This window comes from Haemaphysalis longicornis, unplaced genomic scaffold, assembly GCF_048455015.1.
Source record: "Haemaphysalis longicornis isolate Haplotype H1 unplaced genomic scaffold, Haemaphysalis longicornis Haplotype H1 scaffold_4, whole genome shotgun sequence".
Lineage (NCBI taxonomy): Eukaryota > Metazoa > Arthropoda > Arachnida > Ixodida > Ixodidae > Haemaphysalis > Haemaphysalis longicornis.
Window position 1 is genome coordinate 8125385 of NW_027526361.1, and position 20317 is coordinate 8145701.

The 20317-nt window shown below is 50.6% G+C and overlaps 1 protein-coding gene across 3 annotated transcripts in view; it reads right to left on the reverse strand.

Annotated features, from left to right (window-relative positions):
- Positions 1-17932, reverse strand: part of LOC144180266 (thyrotropin-releasing hormone-degrading ectoenzyme-like) — a 42413-nt gene extending 24481 nt beyond the window's left edge. Inside the window, exons 1-8 of one of the 3 annotated variants that reach the window (XM_077708644.1) lie at positions 17028-17932; positions 16000-16155; positions 14081-14183; positions 12965-13088; positions 12686-12843; positions 11087-11200; positions 7449-7750; positions 7165-7385 (exon numbers count right to left, since the gene is read on the reverse strand). In XM_077708644.1, coding sequence (XP_077564770.1) covers positions 7532-7750; positions 11087-11200; positions 12686-12843; positions 12965-13088; positions 14081-14183; positions 16000-16155; positions 17028-17812 — 1659 coding nt within the window. In that variant the 5' untranslated portion in view covers positions 17813-17932 and the 3' untranslated portion in view covers positions 7165-7385; positions 7449-7531. Of the gene's footprint in view, positions 1-7164; positions 7386-7448; positions 7751-11086; positions 11201-12685; positions 12844-12964; positions 13089-14071; positions 14184-15999; positions 16156-17027 lie in introns of those variants that run through there. The other 2 variants (XM_077708643.1, XM_077708645.1) reach the window with 2 other exon arrangements.
- Positions 17933-20317: the final 2385 nt, after the last annotated feature.

Consider the following 20317-nt stretch of genomic DNA (forward strand, 5'->3'; position numbering starts at 1 on the left):
AACAGTATCCTGTGTCTGAGTGTAGTTGAAAACTCAAATCTGTTGCATTATATTTCGGTGATTTTATTTACCCTTTCCTCCTTTACTCGTGGAATATTCCAGTTGTAGGCTAACAAAGTCATCTCGCATCTGCGATGCTATGAAATATGAATGACCCCTCTTTTCATGCTGGTAAGCTGGTTCTTGTATTTGGAAGCACAATTTAGGTTTCCCTGGCAGCGAATGAAGTCTATGCAGCTTTCCGTCCTGTTTATTTTTTATTCTGTAATTAAATGCGATAGTACAGTGCGCAATACGCTGGTCCGAAGATCATCTATATGTGAAAATTGGTGAGGCAAATCTCTTCGAACAGGAGGCTCGGGACAGAAGCGGCCGGGTTGGACTTCAGTTTTAGCGGACGGACTGTCTTAACTGCTAAATGCAGTCTTAACTACTGTCTGCTACCAAGGCAGCGAGACATTCCGAGTGCGAGAAGCGATCGGTCCTGCTCAAGGTTGTTACCCTCTGTACACTTTGCAAGCCATGATGGGAGGTAGGGTACGGTACAACAACTATTGATAGTGCCTGCAGACGCTTGTCGCCCTGGTCTTGTTAGGGTTCTTCGCCGCGACGCGACCTTAACGTCGTCTCGGTTGATGTCGCCCGTACTTCTGCCGCGGCCCTGCTACTCCCTCGGGTCGACCTCGCCTGCCCCTGATCTGGGGCGGCAGTCTTCCCTTGATTTCGCTGGGTCGCTGCCTTTCGAGTGCGGCCGAGACCTACTGGACGGCCTGGGTCGCCTTTTTGTAGCTCCTCATCGCTGCTTCTAGCCGCGGCGGGATCGTCTTCCTCGTTGCCGCTTCGTGTGGATTCTTGCTGCCGTCCCATAGAATGTGAGACCTCGTGGCTCTCTCCTTCTGGCATGTGCGCCATAGATCACTCGTGTATACGTCCGGGCACTCGTGCTTCATTAGTACTGGGGTAGGTAGCGTCCCCGTTCAGAGTTGCCGATGTGGCACCGCTTCCTCCCTTGTCAGGCCCGGGTGGGGCGGTGGCATTGTTTTTATCTCGTGTCTGTACCACTTCGTTATTTCGTTTTATGTGTTCATGTTTCTTTGGTCTCCCGCCACGGTTCGACGGCGGCGGTTGCCGCGGCGCGGTTGGTGAGTTCTCGCTCCACTGCGTTCGCCGTCTCGTTGTGGTTTGCGTTCCCTGTTTCCGTTACCTCTTCGCTTATGTATGCTGGGAACCATTTGATCGCCACACTGCGGATCTCAATCTTTGTGCTCTCAGTATCCGCGCGGCTTGGCTGCTCACTCTTCCTGTGGCGTAGTTGCGTATTTCCGTTCTGGAGTCACTGAGTATACGATCGTGCACCCGGGGTCGGCGATGGCCAGGACGATGGCCACCTCCTCTGCCCGATGCGCCTTCCGTGTGCGCACGCGCACTGCTCCCTTCGTCATCCCGGTCGTGATTTTGACTGCGACTGCTGCGTAGGCTTTCTCGTCTCCCCGGTATTCGGCTGCGTCCACGTGTATGGCTCCCTCGTCCCTGGAGTGGAGGTCGACGACTGCCCAGGCCCTCGCCTCTCGCCTTTCCCTGTTGTATTCCGGATTCATGTCAGTATTGGATGTACTCGTTGCCTTCGTCTAATGTCTTCTGGGATTGTCTCTTCTATTCTATCTTGTTCCCTCAGGATTATGCCCAGGTTACTTAATACTTGTCTACCCGTTCTTGTTTCCGTGAGGCGCGCTAGTTATGCCGTTATTTGCGCTTCTGCTATTTCCTCCAGCGTGTTGTGCACTCCGAGGGCCAGGAATTTCTCCGTGCTCGTGCCGTCGATGAGCCCGAGTGCCGCCTTATAGGACTGGCGTATCAGCGCGTTGATTTTGTTCCGCTCGCGCATTGCTTCCAGTCGTGGAATGCTGTCACGTACGTTACGCGGCTTATTGCAAAGGATTGTACGATTATCATGAGGCTTGATCTCCTCCTTCATTCCTGCTTTCTTGTTTGACACTCGCTTTATGAGTCGTATGGCCGCGTTGACTTTGGCCGTTAGTCTGTTGACCGCTTCGCCGTTCATCAACTTTCGTTCGAATAGCATGCCAAGTACCCGAATCTTCTCGACCTCAGGGATCGTGTGGCCGCTTCTCGTCTTCATCCTGATCCTTTCTCGCTTTCTCTCGAGCTTGCCTCCCTTTGTACTTCCGGCTGTTCTCTTCGGTGGAATCACCACTAGCTTGGACTTGCTTGGGGAGCAGACGAGCCCGGACCCGTCTAGTTGCTCTTCGATGGCCTCGACTGCCTCTTGCAGCGGGCTTTTGATGTACCCGTCGGTTCCTCCCGGTACCCAAAGCGTCACGTCATAGGCGTATATAGTGTGTCGAACCTTCCCCCCCCCCGACTTGCGAGAGTGTCTCGGCCACCCCGATCATTACCAGATTGTAGTGTAACGACGAGATGACCGACCCTTTGGGGGAGGGTGGGGGGGGGGGGGGGGGTTCTGACGCTGCCTAGCTTCTCCGGTAGCCGCAGGTCACCGGCGTTGGTCTCAGTGGTTCTGTTCGTCAGGAAGTCTGATGTACGCATACGCTATCCTGCCCATGTTTAGCTTCTCTACTTGCACTAGGATCGCAGGGTGCCTCACTTTATCGAAGGCGCTCTGGAGGTCGAAGCCAGGTATGGCTTTCTTGTCTCTCATTCCCGTTGTGTCGTCGAGGATCTCGTGCTTTCGTTGAATGTGCAGAGCTTGCTCCTGAACCCGATGATTGTGTTGGGGTAGAGCCCTCCGTCTTCTAGGTACATCTGCCATCTGTTCACGAGGACGTGTTCTAGTGCCTTGCCCATGCAGGACGTGAGCGATACCGGTCTGAGGTTCTCTCTGCCGGGGGATTAGTCCGGCTTGCGGTTTAGGATGGTCTTGGCCGCCTTCCATTGTGGGGGAAGCGACACTGCGCGCCAGCACTTGTGGAAGTAGGCCGCGAGGTTCTCGATGGCCGTTTCGTTTAGATTTTTGAGTGCTCTGTTAGTGACGCGGTCGGGTCCCGCCGCCGACTTGGTGTTCAGGCCTTGTAAGGCGGCCCTGTCCTCCCACCCCTCTATGTCCCGGTCTAGACACTCTTTCTCTTCCCCCTGGTATTCCGGTTGCGGTCGGTAGGTACTTGACGATTTTCCTTTTCGTCTCGTCTTCCCCTTGCTCCTTTCTGGCTTTATGGATGATCCGGGCCAGGTTGTCGGGCTGATGGGATTCGGTTGAGCTCTCGTTTAGGAGGCTTCTCAGCAATCTCCACGTCTTGCCGCAGCGCATTTGGCTGTCGCGCACAGTCGCGCACTTCGTTCCATTGTTGGATGCACAGCACCCTGCTGTGTAATTCTATCTCCCTGCTGAGTTCAGCCACCTTCTTGCGCAGTCTCGTGTTGGTTCGCTGCGTCTTCCACCTTGCCTGTATCGACTGTTTGGCTGCGATGAGGTGGGCCAGTCGGCTGTCGATTCTACCGACGTTGACTTTCATCTCGATGGTTCTGGTGGCTTCCTCCGTCTTCTCCATGGTTTCGGTTGTCCACGCCTCTATGTCCGTAATTTCCGTCTGCTCAGTGGGTACAAGCTTTCCGAAGGCGTCCCAATCCCTGTGTCGTTGCTTTCGGTGGCCTCCTTCAGTCTCTCCGTTACACTCGATCGGGATCGTGACCTCCACGATGTACCTGGGTTGCTGCCCAGGTCGTTGCCCGTGTTGCGCCACTCGAAGCCTGCCCCGTCGTTTCTGCCCTTTCTGACGAAAGTGAGGTCCGGCGTTGTGTCGCTGGTGAGCGAGTTGCCGGTTTTCGTGGGTGTGGTCGGGTCCGTGATTAGAATTATTCCCCCGTCCGTGGCGTCTTGCAGCAGGTCTCTGCCCTTTGCTAATGTCCTTTGGTACCCCAACGATTGATTCTGTGCGTTGAAGTCTCCGCATATTATCAATCTGTCGTCCGGTCCCGCGATCTTGCTCGCCTTGTGCAGTAGTGCTTTGAATTTATGCTTCCCGTGCGACGGGCTGCTGTATTAGTTTGCTATGTATACGTGCTTTCCTTGTCCCTTCCCGTTCCAACCTCACCGTTGTCTGCTCTATCGTGCTGTTCTTGAAAAGCTCGTGCTTGACGAACGTGAGGCCTTTCTTCAGCATGGTGCAGACTCCTCTGCCGCTCCTGCTGGCCGTTCCCTGTTTTTTGGGTCAGCCGGCGATGGATCGGTAGCCCGGGAGTCGGGCATTTTCGTCACGGGTTTCCTGCAGCATGATGACGCCCGGCTTTCTCGTTACTTGTCTTAGGTGTTGTTGCAGTGCCGCTTTCTTTGGGTCGCACCTGTTGCAGTTCCATTGCCAGGCCAGGAGGCCTTTCGCTGTTGTTGCTGGTGCTGCGGTTGCCCTGCCCATGCTTGCTGGAGGTTAGCTATTTGTAGTGTTAGTCCTTCTACTGTCGTCATTAGTTGTTGGCACATTTGCTCTAGTGTCGCTAGTCGATCGTTGAATGCCTTGAAAGATGCTCACGTGTATTCTTCAAAGCGGTTGAATCTGTCTTGCAGGTTGTCGATCCTGTCGCTGAGTTTGCGTTTCTTGAGATTTTTTATTGCTCTTCTTTTTGGTTCCAGTCCCGCCGCTGCTGTCACTCCCGGGTCACTTTCCATTTGTTTCCTCCTTCGTTGTTGTTGCTGCTGTTGGTTGCTGTTGCTATTGTTGATGTTGCTGTAATAGAGCTTCCATCCTTCTCAGGTTCCCTTCTATGTCCTTGCTGATCTTGTTGATCTTTTCCTCGAGCTCCGCGTATCTCTTTCTCCACGCGTCGTTTCCTTATTTGAGGGCTCGCATCATTTCCCTCTCTCCTAGGTTTCTTGTCGCGCTGTCGGGGCGTTGACGCTGCTGCTGCGTCCCTTTGGTTGCTTCCGTTTTTGTTGCGTCTGCCCAGCTGACTCGGTAATTGCATTGGGATCGGCGTTGACGACTCGCACGGTGCGTTTTTATCCGCTCGCGGATAAAAGCGCGGAAAAATCTCTTGATTGAAAATCTCTTGGTGTCGTCATCAGCGCCGGGGACGCGCTCTGGGCTAGCTTCTGTCTCTCCTGTTGTTCCGCCATCTTGCGTTCCCGTTGTCTCATCACTGCGTAGGGGGTCTTGTACTTGTTTTTGCACTCCCTGCCGCCCGTTGGGGGCTTCCCTCCGCACAGCTTGCATTTGGCGTTGCATTCGCTGTCGTGATATTCCGTCGGGTTGACCGTTCCGCTGTTGAAGCCCACTTTCGCATCCGGGTCGGGGCAGACGTATGGTCTACCTTGCCGCCTCGCTTGCGCATATCAACTTGCTCGCAGTACAGGCTGCATCTCGTGATTACCGGGCCGTAGCGCACGTTGTTTGGAACCTTTTGCCCTTCGGAGACCATGACGACCGTCGTCGACTTACCGATTCTCGGCGCTCCTCTCGCCAGTGGGTTCCTCAGGTTGACGATGTTTCGGTCGATTTCCGCCGGGCTGTCTTCGACGGGGATGCCGCGTATGACTCCCTTGGCCGTGCCATCTGGTGTGGTTTGGTACGCGCCTACTTCGTAGGTCTTGTCTCCGATTCGTATCGCTTGGAGTTTGGCATCGGACAAAGCTCTCCTCCCGTCAGGAGTACTCACCACCATGATGCTTTGGTGGAAGTTGGAGCAGAAGGTGTCCGCAGTGCCGTCTTCTCTCGCAACCCTTGCCGCCGCCATTATGGCCGAGGCTACGGTGGTCGTTCGTGCCTTTGCAATGTTCAGCCCTCCTCGTGCAATGTTCAGCTCTCCTCGAGGCCGAACAATTATCTTGATTTTCTCGCTCGGTAGCGTGTTCGGCATCATCGCTGCCCTCGTCATCGTCGCGATCGCCTTCAATCTTAACAAAAAAGCTCGTAAAAGGGTAGTAACGGCTGTATTTACTAACTCCTTACGGAGTTTACTACCCCCCAGAACGGTAGGTAGGCACGTGCTACCACTAAGTATGGAACCGTTAGTAGTCTAGACCATGCACTTAGTAACTGCTGCTGGTTTGATACTAACATTCACTGAAGTAACAAATTCTATGAATTATTGAACATAATAACTACAGCTCTTTTTCCACACCAAATCACGATTAAAAAGGTTTTGCAAGTTTTGTATATGCTCACATTAAAATTCATAATTCTAAAATTATCGCTACAATATTTGATTTTTATGACAAGCCCACCGACTCTCTCAGGAGACATTCCGCTGCTAGCTATAAAAGCAAACAGTGCAGATGTATTTGTAAGGTAACTAAGTAATACTCGCTCTCCTCGCGCTTCCCGTTGATTTTCTTGCTCAATTCACTTGTTCATTGCCCACGTGTGATATGTGCGTGATGAATGTCGACGTCGCGCTGCGCACTCAGCAGATCCACATTGTTGCGCGTAGATTTTTACTAGGTCATGCATGACGCAACTAAGTACCTAGTCAATACTGGGACAAGTAACTGGTTAGTGTTCTGTTAGTAAGTGCGCCGACCTTTTTTTTTAAGTGTTCCTTGCGGCATTGGCTCTTGTTTTAGGCCTACTCTGGCGAGTGTTAGTGGTTGCGCCTTCGCTGCTCGCCGGGGTTCTTACTCTCCTGCCCTCGTGTGACCACCCGTGACTTTCATTGAACCCTTCTCAAGAGATCTCATCGCCCTGAACTTCGATGCGCACTTGCCCGTCGCTGTTGCTGGGGGCTGGGGTCGCGGGTACTTCTGGTGATGAAGTCGTCGTCTCTATCTCCACCTTGTTGCCTTGTTCCATCGCCACAGCGGCGTTAAACCAAGCCGGCCTAGGCTTAGCGGCCGTACTCCCCGGCCACACGGTTAGGCTTAGCGGCGGGTCGCCGTTTCCGCGGGAATAAAGTCCTCGTATTTCTTAAAATGAACGTGCCGCTTGGTCGAATCAGGTACCGGGCGATGCCCCGTACCTTCACGGACACAAAGGTGCTCATTACATCGCGTTAACTGTTAATTAGCGTTGCAAAAATTAGCATAACAGCCGGAGGCGATGTGAGCACATCCTCTCTTTTCGGCGATCGCCATGGTGGGAGGAATAATTAAAAAGCGTGAGCGTGCGTGTGTGTGGGATAGCGTATTGCGAAAATGAAGAAAAAAGTATAAGAGGGGGTGATGCGGCAGGCACTCTTGTTTCCATTTATTAGCTTTCTTTGAACAATTTTCCACCCTGTTCAACATGACATCACCTGACCTTCGCGTTCTTTTCGAGCACTGATTTGTCTTAAGTAAAACAAGCTCCCGTTTCACAGGCCAGAAATAATCGCGATACAAGCGTGTTCGGCAGCGCCGCTGTTGTGCCCCGTACCTTCTCAAGCGCCCGCCAGATGTCATCCTCGTGTATGCGTTCGTGTCTGTACGACTGCAAGAACTCCTGCAAAGACAAAAGCTGCAGATACGGCACTGAACGTCGTGCACTGCTGAACAAGGCGCTTACGGTCAGGCCTCTTCTGAATGTGCCATTGCTTAGAAAAGAGTCCAGCATCCGCACTATGGCGAGGCCCTGCAACCAGACCATCGTTAACGGGATGATAAGCCATTCGCGCAGCGTTTTGCATCACGATCGTCGTAACTGAAGCGCACGAAGAAAAATATTCGGCTCGCCTTCTTCAGGTTGACGTTGACAAGGGGGTTCTCGGTGTTGGCGTCTATAGAAGCTTCGTCCGACAGTGCGTATCGCGTCCCCAGGCTGTCCAGATACATGGCCTCGTGAACGTCGTACACCAGCTCCAGGTCCAGCTGATCAATGTAGAAGAATAAACAGCACAGCTGACCTCCAAACACATCGCAAAGCGCGTATGCCGCGCTTGTGCCAATAATAAACGAACTGCTTACCATAATCGCCATGAGAATGTACTGAGAGCCCAACTCTGGGCTTAGCTGCAATAGCTTGCACTTTGTAATGTGTATTTTTGTTTCGCTCCCCATCAAAGACCTCGGAAAAGGCCGTTTTATGGACGGGAAACTAAGAGCGCAGGCGTGGCTGTCACCGTGCATGCCCCTCTCCTCCCCGCTCTGACCGACGTAGACCCCTGTTCCCTCATTTCTCTTGACCGCAGGATGAAAATATCTGCCTGGCTGCGCCGAGGAATCCGCCTCAACCATGTCACGATGGTATTTACGCCACGCACACTCCATGAAGGCCTACTGGCTGATGTCAAAAAACTTTGAGGAAGGCTTTCAAGGTTTTATGCAGCTGCCAAATATCTGAATTGTTTACGCCCGCTAGTACACGGGTTCTTGAGAAGGAGGAGTTTATCCTAGTATACGATACTGCCTGGGATATGACGGGAAAATGCTAGGATATGGGGATGACGTCGGAAAAATTAATCCACACGGACGTACGTACGCCGCGGTGCATTTTTATCGTCATCGGCCCAACACCCCATTAAAGGGACCCTGCAATGCGTTTTTCTTCACCTTCTTTATAAATCTGAAAGGATTTAAGAACGTCGCGAAAGAGCTCAATCACGTTTTTTTTTTTTTTTTTTTGTACTTACAGCCCTAGGGGACTGAAACCAATCGTCCACATATCTGCTTGCTTCGTTGAAAATATCGTCGAAATACGGGGATTCAGCCTTCTCTGCCACGTTAACTACCGTTCCTCTCATCCTCCTACCTGTCATGTTCTTTTCCGCCATTTTTTCCCTCTCACACCCCTTCCACGAAACTTAGGCAAGAAACAAAACAAGCGCGATAATTTGTTATCTGTGTTCTAACTTCTTGTTTTTAACTACTAAGTACAGTTAACCCTCGATGCAACGAACCCCTATGTAACGAATTCCTGGATTTAACGAAGTTTTTCAATTCCCCGTTGCAACCCCAATGAGGCCCACGTGTTTGCGACGTCTATGTAACGAAGGCGTTGCGGCGGTTAACCTGGATGTAACGAACTCGCTAAGCTTATCAGTCATCGTTTTTGCGCTTTTACTGAAAAATCGTCCAGAGAAATGCACTAACTTACAGAGTACTAGTACTATTTCAAGAAGCCAGCAGCTACGAAAACAGTGATAATCGTCAATAACGAAAGTCGTCATGATGATGAGGATGATAAACAGATCGGCTAGCGCAATCCCAAAGCAAACGTAGCACTAACTTTAATCTTTTCTTGTGTAGCGGGACACCTGGTGGAAAGATTAACTACATTTCAATTTTTTTTTCTCCCGCACTGCAAACTACCGCGCGCTTCCCTCTCAAATGCGGTGCCGGTTCGAGACGGAAGTTTTGAGGTGGTAGGCCTTCCGGTCGGCGTGTAATTGCGCTTGTACTCTTCACTGCTATCTGTGCTGCAGTTCGCCAGTGATGAGTTCCGCTGCCGTAAAATAAAAATTTCACTCTTTTCGAGGCAAGCTAGCATTTTAAAATGCCGTCACCACCCGGTACAAAATCCAAGTTAGCACCATCAACGATTTCGGCTGCGAAAAAGTGCGTCGACCAGTTCACGAAAAGGCGCCCTTTCATCACATGTTTGTTTTTGAAACTGTTTGGAGCCGAAAATGGTCGAAAGACAAAAGTGGTACTTAAGTTACATTTGTGGACACGGGGGTAAGTGACCTAGCTTATTTGGCGCGCTCTGAATTGCCTCGCAATGCACATGATGAATACATTAGATGTTTCTTCAATTCAATTTTCCTGCGTTCGCATAACTCGCACGCCATTTTTTAGGGCAGCGGGCGGCATTTTTCGTAACAACACGTCTCCGCTAGGAGCCCATGTCCTTCGTTGTAAAACTGTGGCTGGTAGTTATTCCCGACACCTACAGAGATAAACTTCACATGGGTGAGGGGTAGTAGTTTAAGCGCACCCACGTCGTACAGTTTGTTTCGGGAAAGTTCTGCGATAACACCAATTCCGCCCGCTTTCTTAACCAGACGCCTCCGGTAGGAGTTCGCGTATTTACAGTTCCTCACTGTGTAGAACTCCACGGGGGAAGAGGAGGAGAGAAACTTTTATTGGAGCGGAAATCGCTGCTGTGGGTGGCCTTCCTAGTCTGCATAGCCGCGAGTCGTGGCAGCTGCTCTTGCCCGAGACACGAGGTTAAGCTGCGTCTCTAGCAGGCAGCTGGTCAGTTCTCCCGCTGCTCCAAGAAGGGGGAAGGGATGGGGTTTGGGGGATAGAGTGACGAATAAATCAGCGTGTTATACCTATTGGTATATTGATCCACCCGGGCGACGCTGGGTACTACCGGTAGTCCTCATTAAAGGAAAAGTGACCCGTTCATGTGAGCGGTATCACGCTCGTGTACGGCGACTCTCGAGCGTAGCGAGGCGGTGGTGGCGCCATCCCGAAGAGGAGCTCGGAAGTGCGATCCGGTGCCTCTTGAGAACTAGGTTTTGTTCCAGCACCTTCGTTGCAGCGCATCGGTCGTGCAGTTTTGATGCAGAAAACGCCCAATGTTGCCCCTCGGTCAAAGCCCGCGAAGCTTGCCCTTGGTATTACCTGGGCATTGATCCGACGCGGAGCTTCAAACTCACTTTAAACGACGCTTGAGTAGGAATAGTAGCGGGAAGAAGGCAAACTTTATAGGATAGTGTGCACACCCGACAAGGACAGATTCTGCTCAAGGCTGCAATCGCTCAATCGAAAAACTAAGACATGAAAAACAATTACCAGTTCCTTCGCGTACGCGCATCTGCTTTTCTTCCAAGCTTCGTAAATTACTCCTGTTAACTCTCAGGCATTCCGCATAAAAGACAATTTTTCGTATCCAAAGGGGCGCAGAATATATGAGGCACGTACACGAAACACTGCCATTTAGTCGCATAAACGATCGAGGTCAAATAACGTATATATTCTCCTGTGAAAAATAATACCAGGGCAGGTCTCAGGTGGCACGAAGGCTAATAATAATCCCTAGTTTGACTTCCCTTATCGACATCCTCCTATCCATGTCAAAAGATGATCTCTTGCGGGATTCTGCTCTGTTTGATGGAAAAGTCTCTCGTGCTTAGGACAAAACTAATGTGTAGAGCATTCCCGCAAATGTCTAAAATCCACTGAAAAGGCAATGCTTGCTAAACCTCACTGCCTTTCAGCGTCAGCAACAGTGGGCAGTTTATGAGGAGCAACTCTCACGGTGTTCCAGTAGCTGTCGACCTTGTGCAGCGCGGCGTACTTGTGCAGTTCCGCCATCGCTCGGCCCAGCCAGAGGTTGTTCCATCCGGACAGCGTCACGTGATTTCCGAACCACTTGAAAGGAGAACACAAAATCCCAGGTGCGGGGTACTGAAGGCGACTAAATTAAGGCTATTACTGAGTGTCAGAACACTGATGCGGCAGTGTGCCGCGAGGCGATTTATTCTAATGCAGCAATCACTCGGGGTAAATCACACGTGCGTCGTCTTGACGCTTGCCGCGGCGCTTGACTCGACTGTCAAAAACACCCCATGGGGTGTTTTTGACAGTCGAGTCAAGCGCCGCGGTTACGACCCTTGTTCGCAAACGCTGGAAGATTCGCCCATGAAGCCATTGCAGACGGAAAACTCGTAAACAGCTGCAAAAAAGGGTGGTTGGGGATACGCAGGAAGGCTCGGGGGAGTACTGGTATATTTTGAAGCGCTTAAACGCCAGAATCTCTGCCCTGGTGCGACTTTTCTTTCTTAAGAAAGGCCTTCCTCGAGCATCGAAGTCTTTGCCACCCCTTATAGGTCGAAATACTAATTGATGATTTCTCTTGGCGAACCCTACGAGTAACTTATTCTCGTGTTGTTAGTTAACTTGCATGCCCCTGGTGCATTTGGCCTGCGCAGTACATATTGCTCGGTCTGTTCTCTAAGAAGTGGCCTCATCCGAATAACGCGATATAGCGCGCAGCCGAGAGCATTCGGTGTTTATACTGCTGCAGTTTTCTGCGGGACTATGTCGCCTTAACACATTGATAAATTTTCGGTAACGTCTTCGTCTTCGTTCCTTTCTGCTTCCGTTCAGGGAAACTTAAACCTGTACTTTGGAAATGGCTATTGCGGTGTCAATTCTTCAAGAAATACCCACCGGCCGAATGTCGTTGCCAAAACTTGTGCGTACAATCGTCCAGCTTTTCGACTTCGTGAACTAGGCTGCTGGTTGCGCTACTGCTTCCATTCACCAGTGAGCAAATATAATATCTCCCAAAGCTAAGTTTCTTTTTTTTTTTTTCCCGCTGAAGCTTTACCCTATATAGACCCGATTTCATTAGGTCGAACGATCGCATCATCACCGTAGTAAACGGCTGTAACGAATAATATATGCCATCTGGAGTTCGCAACGGGCTCTCAAAAATAGGAAATGAACCGGGTATGCCAGGGGGGGAGAGGAAGGGAGGGGTAGCGGAGCATCACCTTGGCCACAACGTCACCGCCATGTGTAAGCACTGAAAGTACTTGGATGATTTCAAGCTTGGCTTGGTAAAAGGAAAACCATACCTAAGGTTAGGCGAAATCACTATATCACTCTATCACTCTCAATTGGAGCGTGGCACGTGTTACACGTGGCACGTGTCGAGGCACGTGTTACAACACACTGTCGGGTAACATCGGCACAGGAAAAACGACGTGTGTAGCAGTTAAAGCGAACAAGGCTTCAACAGGAGGCATGGGCCCAGCCACGGCCTCCTCGATACCAGAAGGATTGGCCATGCGTGCAGCCGGGAGACGGTGGCCACGATCACTGCAAATGGGCGCGCCTCTCAGAGCCCACCTGCGCGGATATGGCTCGTGCCAGAGACGACAGCCGGCGCACGGCGTCCTTGGCCACCGCCTTGCGGGGGTTCTGCAGCACGAACGTCGGCTCCTTCGCGAAGATCAGCCCGAAGTAGCCGGACGTCAAGGTGGAGCAGTTGGCGAGCAGCACCACGTCTGAAATCGAGACCGCGCTGATCTCACATCACCAAGAGCTGCCTTTGTCGTACGTTCCAAGTGCACTCGCAAAGGCGGAACGCAGAAACAAGTACTCGCCCGTAAGCATAACAGTGCTCACCCAGCTTCGGCATGGGGTACTTGGTCTCGTAGTAGTCCTCGTAATGCTCGAGCAGTTTGGGCACGATGTCCAAGGCCAACTTTTGCGCCAGATGGGTCGCAGAAGCACGCGTCCAGACGCGCATCTAGACGAAGCCGCATAATGAAAACAGGCAGCTGTACGCCCTACACTCACGGAAGCTACAAGGAAGCGATGCCCTTCCAATTTACTCTCAAACCAAAACCAACGACGAAGCTTGAGTTCCTCGGCATCCCGAGATACGGGACCTGTCAAACTGCAGGCATCAGCACAAGCCCGGTTTACTAACATTTGCCTTTGCTGCGAGTATTATTACATCTGAAAAATGTATGTAAAAAATAGAATCCTTTTATTTTTGTTTTCGAGGTTCCATAAATCTAACCCTTCTATAAACATCGAGATGCGACGCCTACATTACGTAGAGTGACTACACACCATACGTCTATCAATTCTCTAACTCTGCAATACGAGAAGTCTCCTCAACCTGACACCTCACCGTTTTTTTTTTTTTTTTTTTTTTTTGTAAGGATGAAAGGAAAGGAAACGTTTGGTGCTGAAATTATACTAGTAAACAAGCCCGTTATGCGCATGCAGTCACACACGCTCTCATAGACATGTCTTCACTCCAAAGTAAGACAGGCCCGCAACAAACGTTAATTAGGTGCATCTGACAAATCGATTTTTCTAGTTATTTTTCGAAGACACGAGTGTTACCAAGGTTTGTAATGGACAAATTTTTTCTGTGACAGGTATTTCAAAGTTGCCATTACAAGACAAAAGGAAGCATCCCGCGCACGTGACCACGTTCTCCTTTTCCTATTCCCTTGCAGATCGTCAGTGAAACAATCGTTTGCGTCGTTTACCAAAACAGGCAATGTACCATCCAAATTGGCGAGTATGTTTTTTTTTTTACACGCAAGATTTATTGTTGCTAACAATTATGACATTCCGCAAGAACCGCCTCCTGTTTTAGTTTTGTATCTAATTTCACACTTGCAGACAAATTCTGAAACGGCAAGTGTCGCCCATGCTTGCGAGGTCAACAAATCGAGTCCCTGATTTCCCGAAATGATAGAAACTGGAGCTCACCGCACTCACCGTTCCCTTGCCAAACGACGGAAAGTTGTTCAGTGTGAACGCAATGAGCAAAGTCGGTATTTTGGGCGTCCTGGCGAACGTGTCGGCCACGAGTTCTGACGTCCTGAACAAGAAAATCGGAAATGGTGCCGAGAAAGTGGATACGCTAATCACATCGTGCGTGTAATCGTTTTCGAAACTATCAAGTAATACTACATGAAAGGGACCCTGCAACACTTTTTCAACTTTTTTTGAAATCTTAAATGCTTGCAGAGTGTAGTCACCCAACACGCCCAGTACTTATATTAGGTGGTCACAAAGTACTTCAGCCAAAAATTACTGCTTTATGCTCAAAATATAACTTCGAAACTCGCTCAAAACATTTCCCTCTTTCCCGGTCTTGACATTCTTCGACCGCTCGAATTACGCAATTAAGGCCACGTAGTGGCTGTTGGCCGGTTTTCATTCAGTTGCAGCAATGAACGCTTTTCAATAGCAACTTCAAAAATAAATCCACAAAATCAAATCAGAAACGGAAGGCGTATCTGGTGCGACGAGCCAATCACGCAGTGCCGCTCCGTGCTGGCGATAACTATAGCTTTCGCAGTGCTTCCAGACGCAAAGGAAACAGTGAAAGCGTTTATCGAAAGTCTTGTAGGGTACCTTGAAGTTCTAGAATAGAGTGCCATATATAGGAAATCTTGAGATGGGAGGGCCCAGAGTGAGGGTGCAATCAATGGGAAAGGTTGCTGCCACACGCTGGCGCCCGCCAACAGCTTGATAGGCGTGTACTGCCGTTGCAGCGTCAAGCGCAAGCATTCCGTGTGCGCACAGCACCGAATTGTTGGTCCCATTCCTCAAGTGCTCCCGTGTTCGGGCATAATAATTAGCCGGGCAGTGGGGTAATTGAATTACTTCACCTAGTAATTGATCAATACACTCATGGGTGAATAATTTAGTTTATCTATGTTTCGGTGAACACTGCACTTATAATAGACCGAAATTTCATACCCGTTCGCCCTAAATGCCACCAAGCCAGCATCACACATATTGTTGGAACACACAAATTAACTCACCGAGCGACAAAATTCGCTCCAGTTTTCTTCGCTGCTTAATTAATTATGACCGCCCCGTTAGAGATTGTGTTATGTTTTGTACCAAGGCGGCATTAGGTAACAGCAAGGAGTGTATGACGTTACTATATATTTACTCGCAGTACTCCTGTTTTGCTGTTGCATTTTTTTTCGGCGCCTATATCTCACCGCATCGCGTAAATTACACGCTATGTAGGCAACACTTTTGAAAAACTTTTTGCGTCGTTGTCTATGCCCTTGCCACGGATCCAGAGATCTTTCATTTTTAGCGCTAGCTCGTATATAGTTATCCCGGGGAAAGTATGAGGCTTTTGCATAGAGAGCGACTTGACTAAAGCCACCTGTGGAAACTTTCTGATCATTATCGCGACACCGATGCGATTGTCATCATCGGTGCCCGTAATCTCTCGTGACCAGCTCACACTCGAGCTGCTTCATCTTCCTCCCATCGCCATCTTGTAAAATAGAACACCATTATCACCCGGACGTCGAGGCCTTTGGTCTCTCCTCTAAATTTTATACCACCTTTATTACGAAACCTTATGAATTACGATAATAACTTATGGCCAGACGAACTTTGTTTTAATGCTTTCATTGGTGGTTGTACCGAAGCAATAAATGATTAAGCTTCAGGTAAAAACCCTATTAAATAATTGGTTTAAAAACCGTAAGGAATGTGCGGTTCCAGAAATGACGTGTCTGCGCGCTTTCCCTGTTTCGAGATTGCCTTTTTTTTATCACGCAGCAATGGAACTGATCAGGCTGTTCTTTAAGCCAGTTTTTGGGATGTCATTGCATTTGAAGCCATATGCATTGACGGGGAAACGCTCAGTGAACGCGTCGTACCGTCTTTCCGTCCTGTAGACCGGCATATTGGACAAGGCGTTGACGCCCTTCCTGTGCACGATGGTGATGTCGAAGCTTGCAGTGACAGAAGGATCGTCAAAACAGGGGAACACCCTCCTTGCGTACTTGGGGCGCATTCTGGTCAACAAAGCCCACCTGCGGCGGCGAAATTAAGCGACGACTGAGGCTCGCCGACGAGCTCCTCCGCTCCGGCTGCGACAATGCGCCGGGGAGCGGCTCCAGCGGCTGCTCGGAAGCCGGCTGGTTCAACCGACCACCCTAGACATCGCGTAAGCATGTCTCTTTGTCCACACAGCCGGAGGAATAGATCTTTTTGTCGAAATTCTTCCAAGAAAGTGATACAAATATAGTCACTTCACCCCCCTTTTATGCAAGGTACTCCTCATGCAGTGTTTCAGAATTCTCTTATTACGAGACAGTTCGGGAGCAAGATATTTTTGCCCTGCGGTACATGGCGTTTTGGCGGGCTCGGGGCTCGAATACCAACGGACCCTCAATGGACGACCATCAACCTGGTCCTGTAAATAAACCCCATGGAGTCCACAACATCGTTACGGGGCTGATGGGACACGTACTGGATTTATTCTCAGGCTCAGTTTGGTAGCCGTTCGTTGAGGGTCCGTGCAAATTTAGCAAGCCGCTTCCTCCTCCTTATCTTCGTCACCCGGGCTGCAGCTGGCGGGAATATTTGATTATGGTTCCGCGTATGCCATACCATGTTCTGCAGCGCAAAAATGTTAACTTCGTTTACTGTCTCGTGACACCACGAACTGTGCAAAACGCGTGAGCTTTTTCTGTCCAATTGAACCAACTAAACATCGAACGATTCTATTCTCGGAGTACGCGCGTTGTTACGTGAGTTAGCGCTTTCTTAGCAATGGCACCAATCTCAAGCAACTGAATTCTTCCCATTGATTAGTTTCGAAAGCGTGTTGGCACAAAAGACAAGCTTGCTTTCATCCGGTAAACGTGCATAAGCTGATGCCGGCCACCATCGCCAGCGGTACCTGAGGCCCTTGCTGTGTGCGTCGGCGTAGCTGACCCGGTAGAGTCCCTTGGGCTCCGTGCCCACTGTTCCGGCGAAGCGCAGGGTGAGGTTGTAGCGCACGTTCCTGTGCAGCTGTTCCCTGAGCCGCACCAGGTACAGGTCCTGCAGAGCGCTGCGCGACGCGTTCTCGACGCGCAGGGGCTTCTGCGCGCTGCGAAAGGCGGCCGCGATGCTGAGCACGTCCACGGCCAGGCCGGCCGCGGCGTGCACGGCCACCTTGTCCGTGCGCGTCCTGCACGCGAACGTGATAGTCACAGTCCCGTTGAACGTGAAGTTGGCCGCTTCCTCGAGGCTGGGCTGGATCTCGAGCACGTAGTGGACGGGGGTTAAGCCTTCCAGGCTGCCGCGGCGCCCCCGCGGGGTCGGCGTCTTGGTCATGCGCGGGCTTCTGGAGTCAACTTGGTCCTTCTCCGCTGCCAGTGCCGGTGACGCCGCTCCGGACGCAAATTCTTTGTTGCCTTCGGTAGAGACAGAATCGGTGGTCGCCAGCAAGCCAGCCTGGTAGACGTTCCCCCTCTTCAGCGGGTGCCACTCGCCGAAGGGCTCGCCAGGAGGCTCCCAGTTCTCGGTCCGCAGCATCGGCAGCACGTCCCGGATGCTCGCGTTCGCCGCGGCGGCTTTGGCCGAAGCTGGCCCGATGTCCCACCACGTGACGGTGCCTCCACGCTGGCCTCGTGTCGGCGCAGGCGGTGGCGGACCGTGCGGCGGTGTGCTCATGACGGAGACGGCGCCGAAGAACATCATGATGGCCACGCTGATCACGAAGCCCGAGACCAGGCAGATAAGTGGCCAGGGTTGGTGTTTGACTACCGACGCTGGTGCGCTGTCGCTATCAATAGAACGGAAGGGCTTGCTGCTTGAGCCGCGCTTTGTCCTGTTTGCTGTACTGCTCGGCCCAGCAGCTCGCTGCGTAGATGACGGCATTCTATCGCCTGCCTGATGCTGTTGAGGAATTTGTGAACGGTTTTTAAGTTCCGACGAAGCCGAAAGTTGCTTTCCTGGTAGTGCGATGCCGTGAAATGAATTGTATCTCGAATGAGTAGAACACGGTGCGCATGAAGCTGTGATCTAATTTTCCAAGGTTCAGAAACTACTCGGAACATTGCTGGCGCTAGGCGGGACAAGGACGACGAATTGCACACAACTGGAGCGCACTCCAGTGCGCTCCAGTTGTGTGCAATTCGTCGTCCTTGTCCCGCCTAGCGCCAGCAATGTTCCGAGTAAGAAACCAACTAGCCCCATTTCAAGCTCTGGTTCAGAAACTAGTGTACGACAACAGCTGCGTGTCCTTATTGGTGTCGCGAAGGAATTGCGAATACGTTTTCTTAGGCACAATTATGCATTCTCACTTCTCATTTTCTGTGGCTCTGATTCGATCCCCTAGCATATGTCAGGTTATTATGGGAAGAACCTTCACTGACCTCAAAGGACGTGCGTCCTCGTTCCTCGCGGTCTTCTTCTTCCTCGTCTCATGGTGGAGAATGCACGCGCTTACTCCCCGTTTCGTTTGCTTCTTTTTTTGTCGTACGTTTGCCCTCCGCGTGCTTCCATGTGCCTTTATAGAGCGACATCCCGCCTCATCGCCCGAACCTGTCCACCCCCAAGACTAGCAAGCAGACAGGTCCGGTCAAGAAACATTTCCCCATGTTTGCTTCACTGCGAGCTAAGCCCAAATGCATGCAATTACATGCGTGGGACGTCTTTCCGATAATGTGCACTGCCGGACTTTACACGGCCTCTCCGCATCGTTTCAGCTGGCTTCTGTCCTGCCCAAGGAGGTTAAAAAAAATTGCTGGAGTGGAAGGGGCGCCCGCCCGTAAAGTGACGCCGCCACGACGCCATCTTGCTAGGGGAGAAGACGCGTAGTTGTTGCAGCGCGCGTTCCTTGCGTGCACGAAAAAGTGTTGTTGATTCGTGTGCGCGCCATGTAACGAGATCAAAACGAGTATGGTTGGTTCGTGTGTGGCTTACGGTTGTACAAACAGTGTGAACCCGGCCCCGGGAGTCGCATTGCGCACGTAACTTGCACGCGTGCAAGTTGATTCCAAACTGCGGTTATGCTCGTTGCATTGTGTCGCGTAGTATGAGCCTTCAATGTTTACTTTCTTTGCTGCTAGGCTTCCGAAAGATGTTGAGTCACTGTCCTTTGTCAGTGTCTTTTGTTTGCCATTTGATTGTATGTTTTAGCAGTTTAATTGACGTCTGGTATCATAAGTCTGTCTTTTTTTCAAAAAATAAACACTTTGTTTCCAAAAATACAAATTGGTTCATCTTTTTTCGGTAGTTCATGTCACTGGCAATGTAACCTCATGGTGTGATTTACCAGAAAGATTGTTGGTTCTTTTTTTGCAGTTTATTTGTGCGTTAGGTTGGGCAGCAATGCAATGAACGTAATAGCATTGGTTGCTATCATACACTCATGAAAGTTTTTTGTATCGGTTTTTTTGTCACTCCATTACGTCTATTATCACAATAATTCTGGGTGTTTCCTGTTGTTTTTCGGAAGATGCTGCATTTTCTGGTCATGATTGCTGTTTTTCACATTACAGTTGTAACTCTATTGCTTTTTTTTTGTTCTTGGAACTTTCACGATCAATTTCTGCATTTGAACAGCTTAGAATAAAGAAGATAAACGAGTTCTTATGTATTTTTTACTTTGTGACAGCTGCATATCCGAGCCATAAGGTGAAAAAAACAATGTCCCTGTACTCGGAGATCTGACTTTTAACAAAATTTCTGTGGTAGAAATTAATACGGAGACGTCGGACATGGCTCGCAGTGTTGAATTAGAGCATGAGAATCCGTTACGTAATTTAAAACCGCTGGGAAAGTCGGCAAATACTGCTGCAAAGCAATCGGCATCTGGTTTCTTTCCCCGAGCAAGATGGCCGCCGGCGGCTTCAGCCGAGCCCATTGGTTGGTATAGGTGACTTCCACTCCAGCAATTTTTTAAGTGCAATGCACTTCTTAAGCGACCCTGAACCTGCGTCCACCGGCGATGTCCGCGCACGTGGAGATGGGCGCGCGCAGCCTGGCCGCTGACATGGCACATACCCACGTGGGGGATTGGCCAGGAATCTCCTCGTCTTCCTTGGCAACGGGGGGAGATGGGCGCGCGCTGCCTGGCCGCTGACATGGCACATACCCACGTGGGGGATTGGCCAGGAATCGGGCGTGAGAAGGGCTAATGCACCCGCTTAAAGGAGTACTGACACGAAATTTCAAAGCTGAGATCCGCTCTAGCAATCA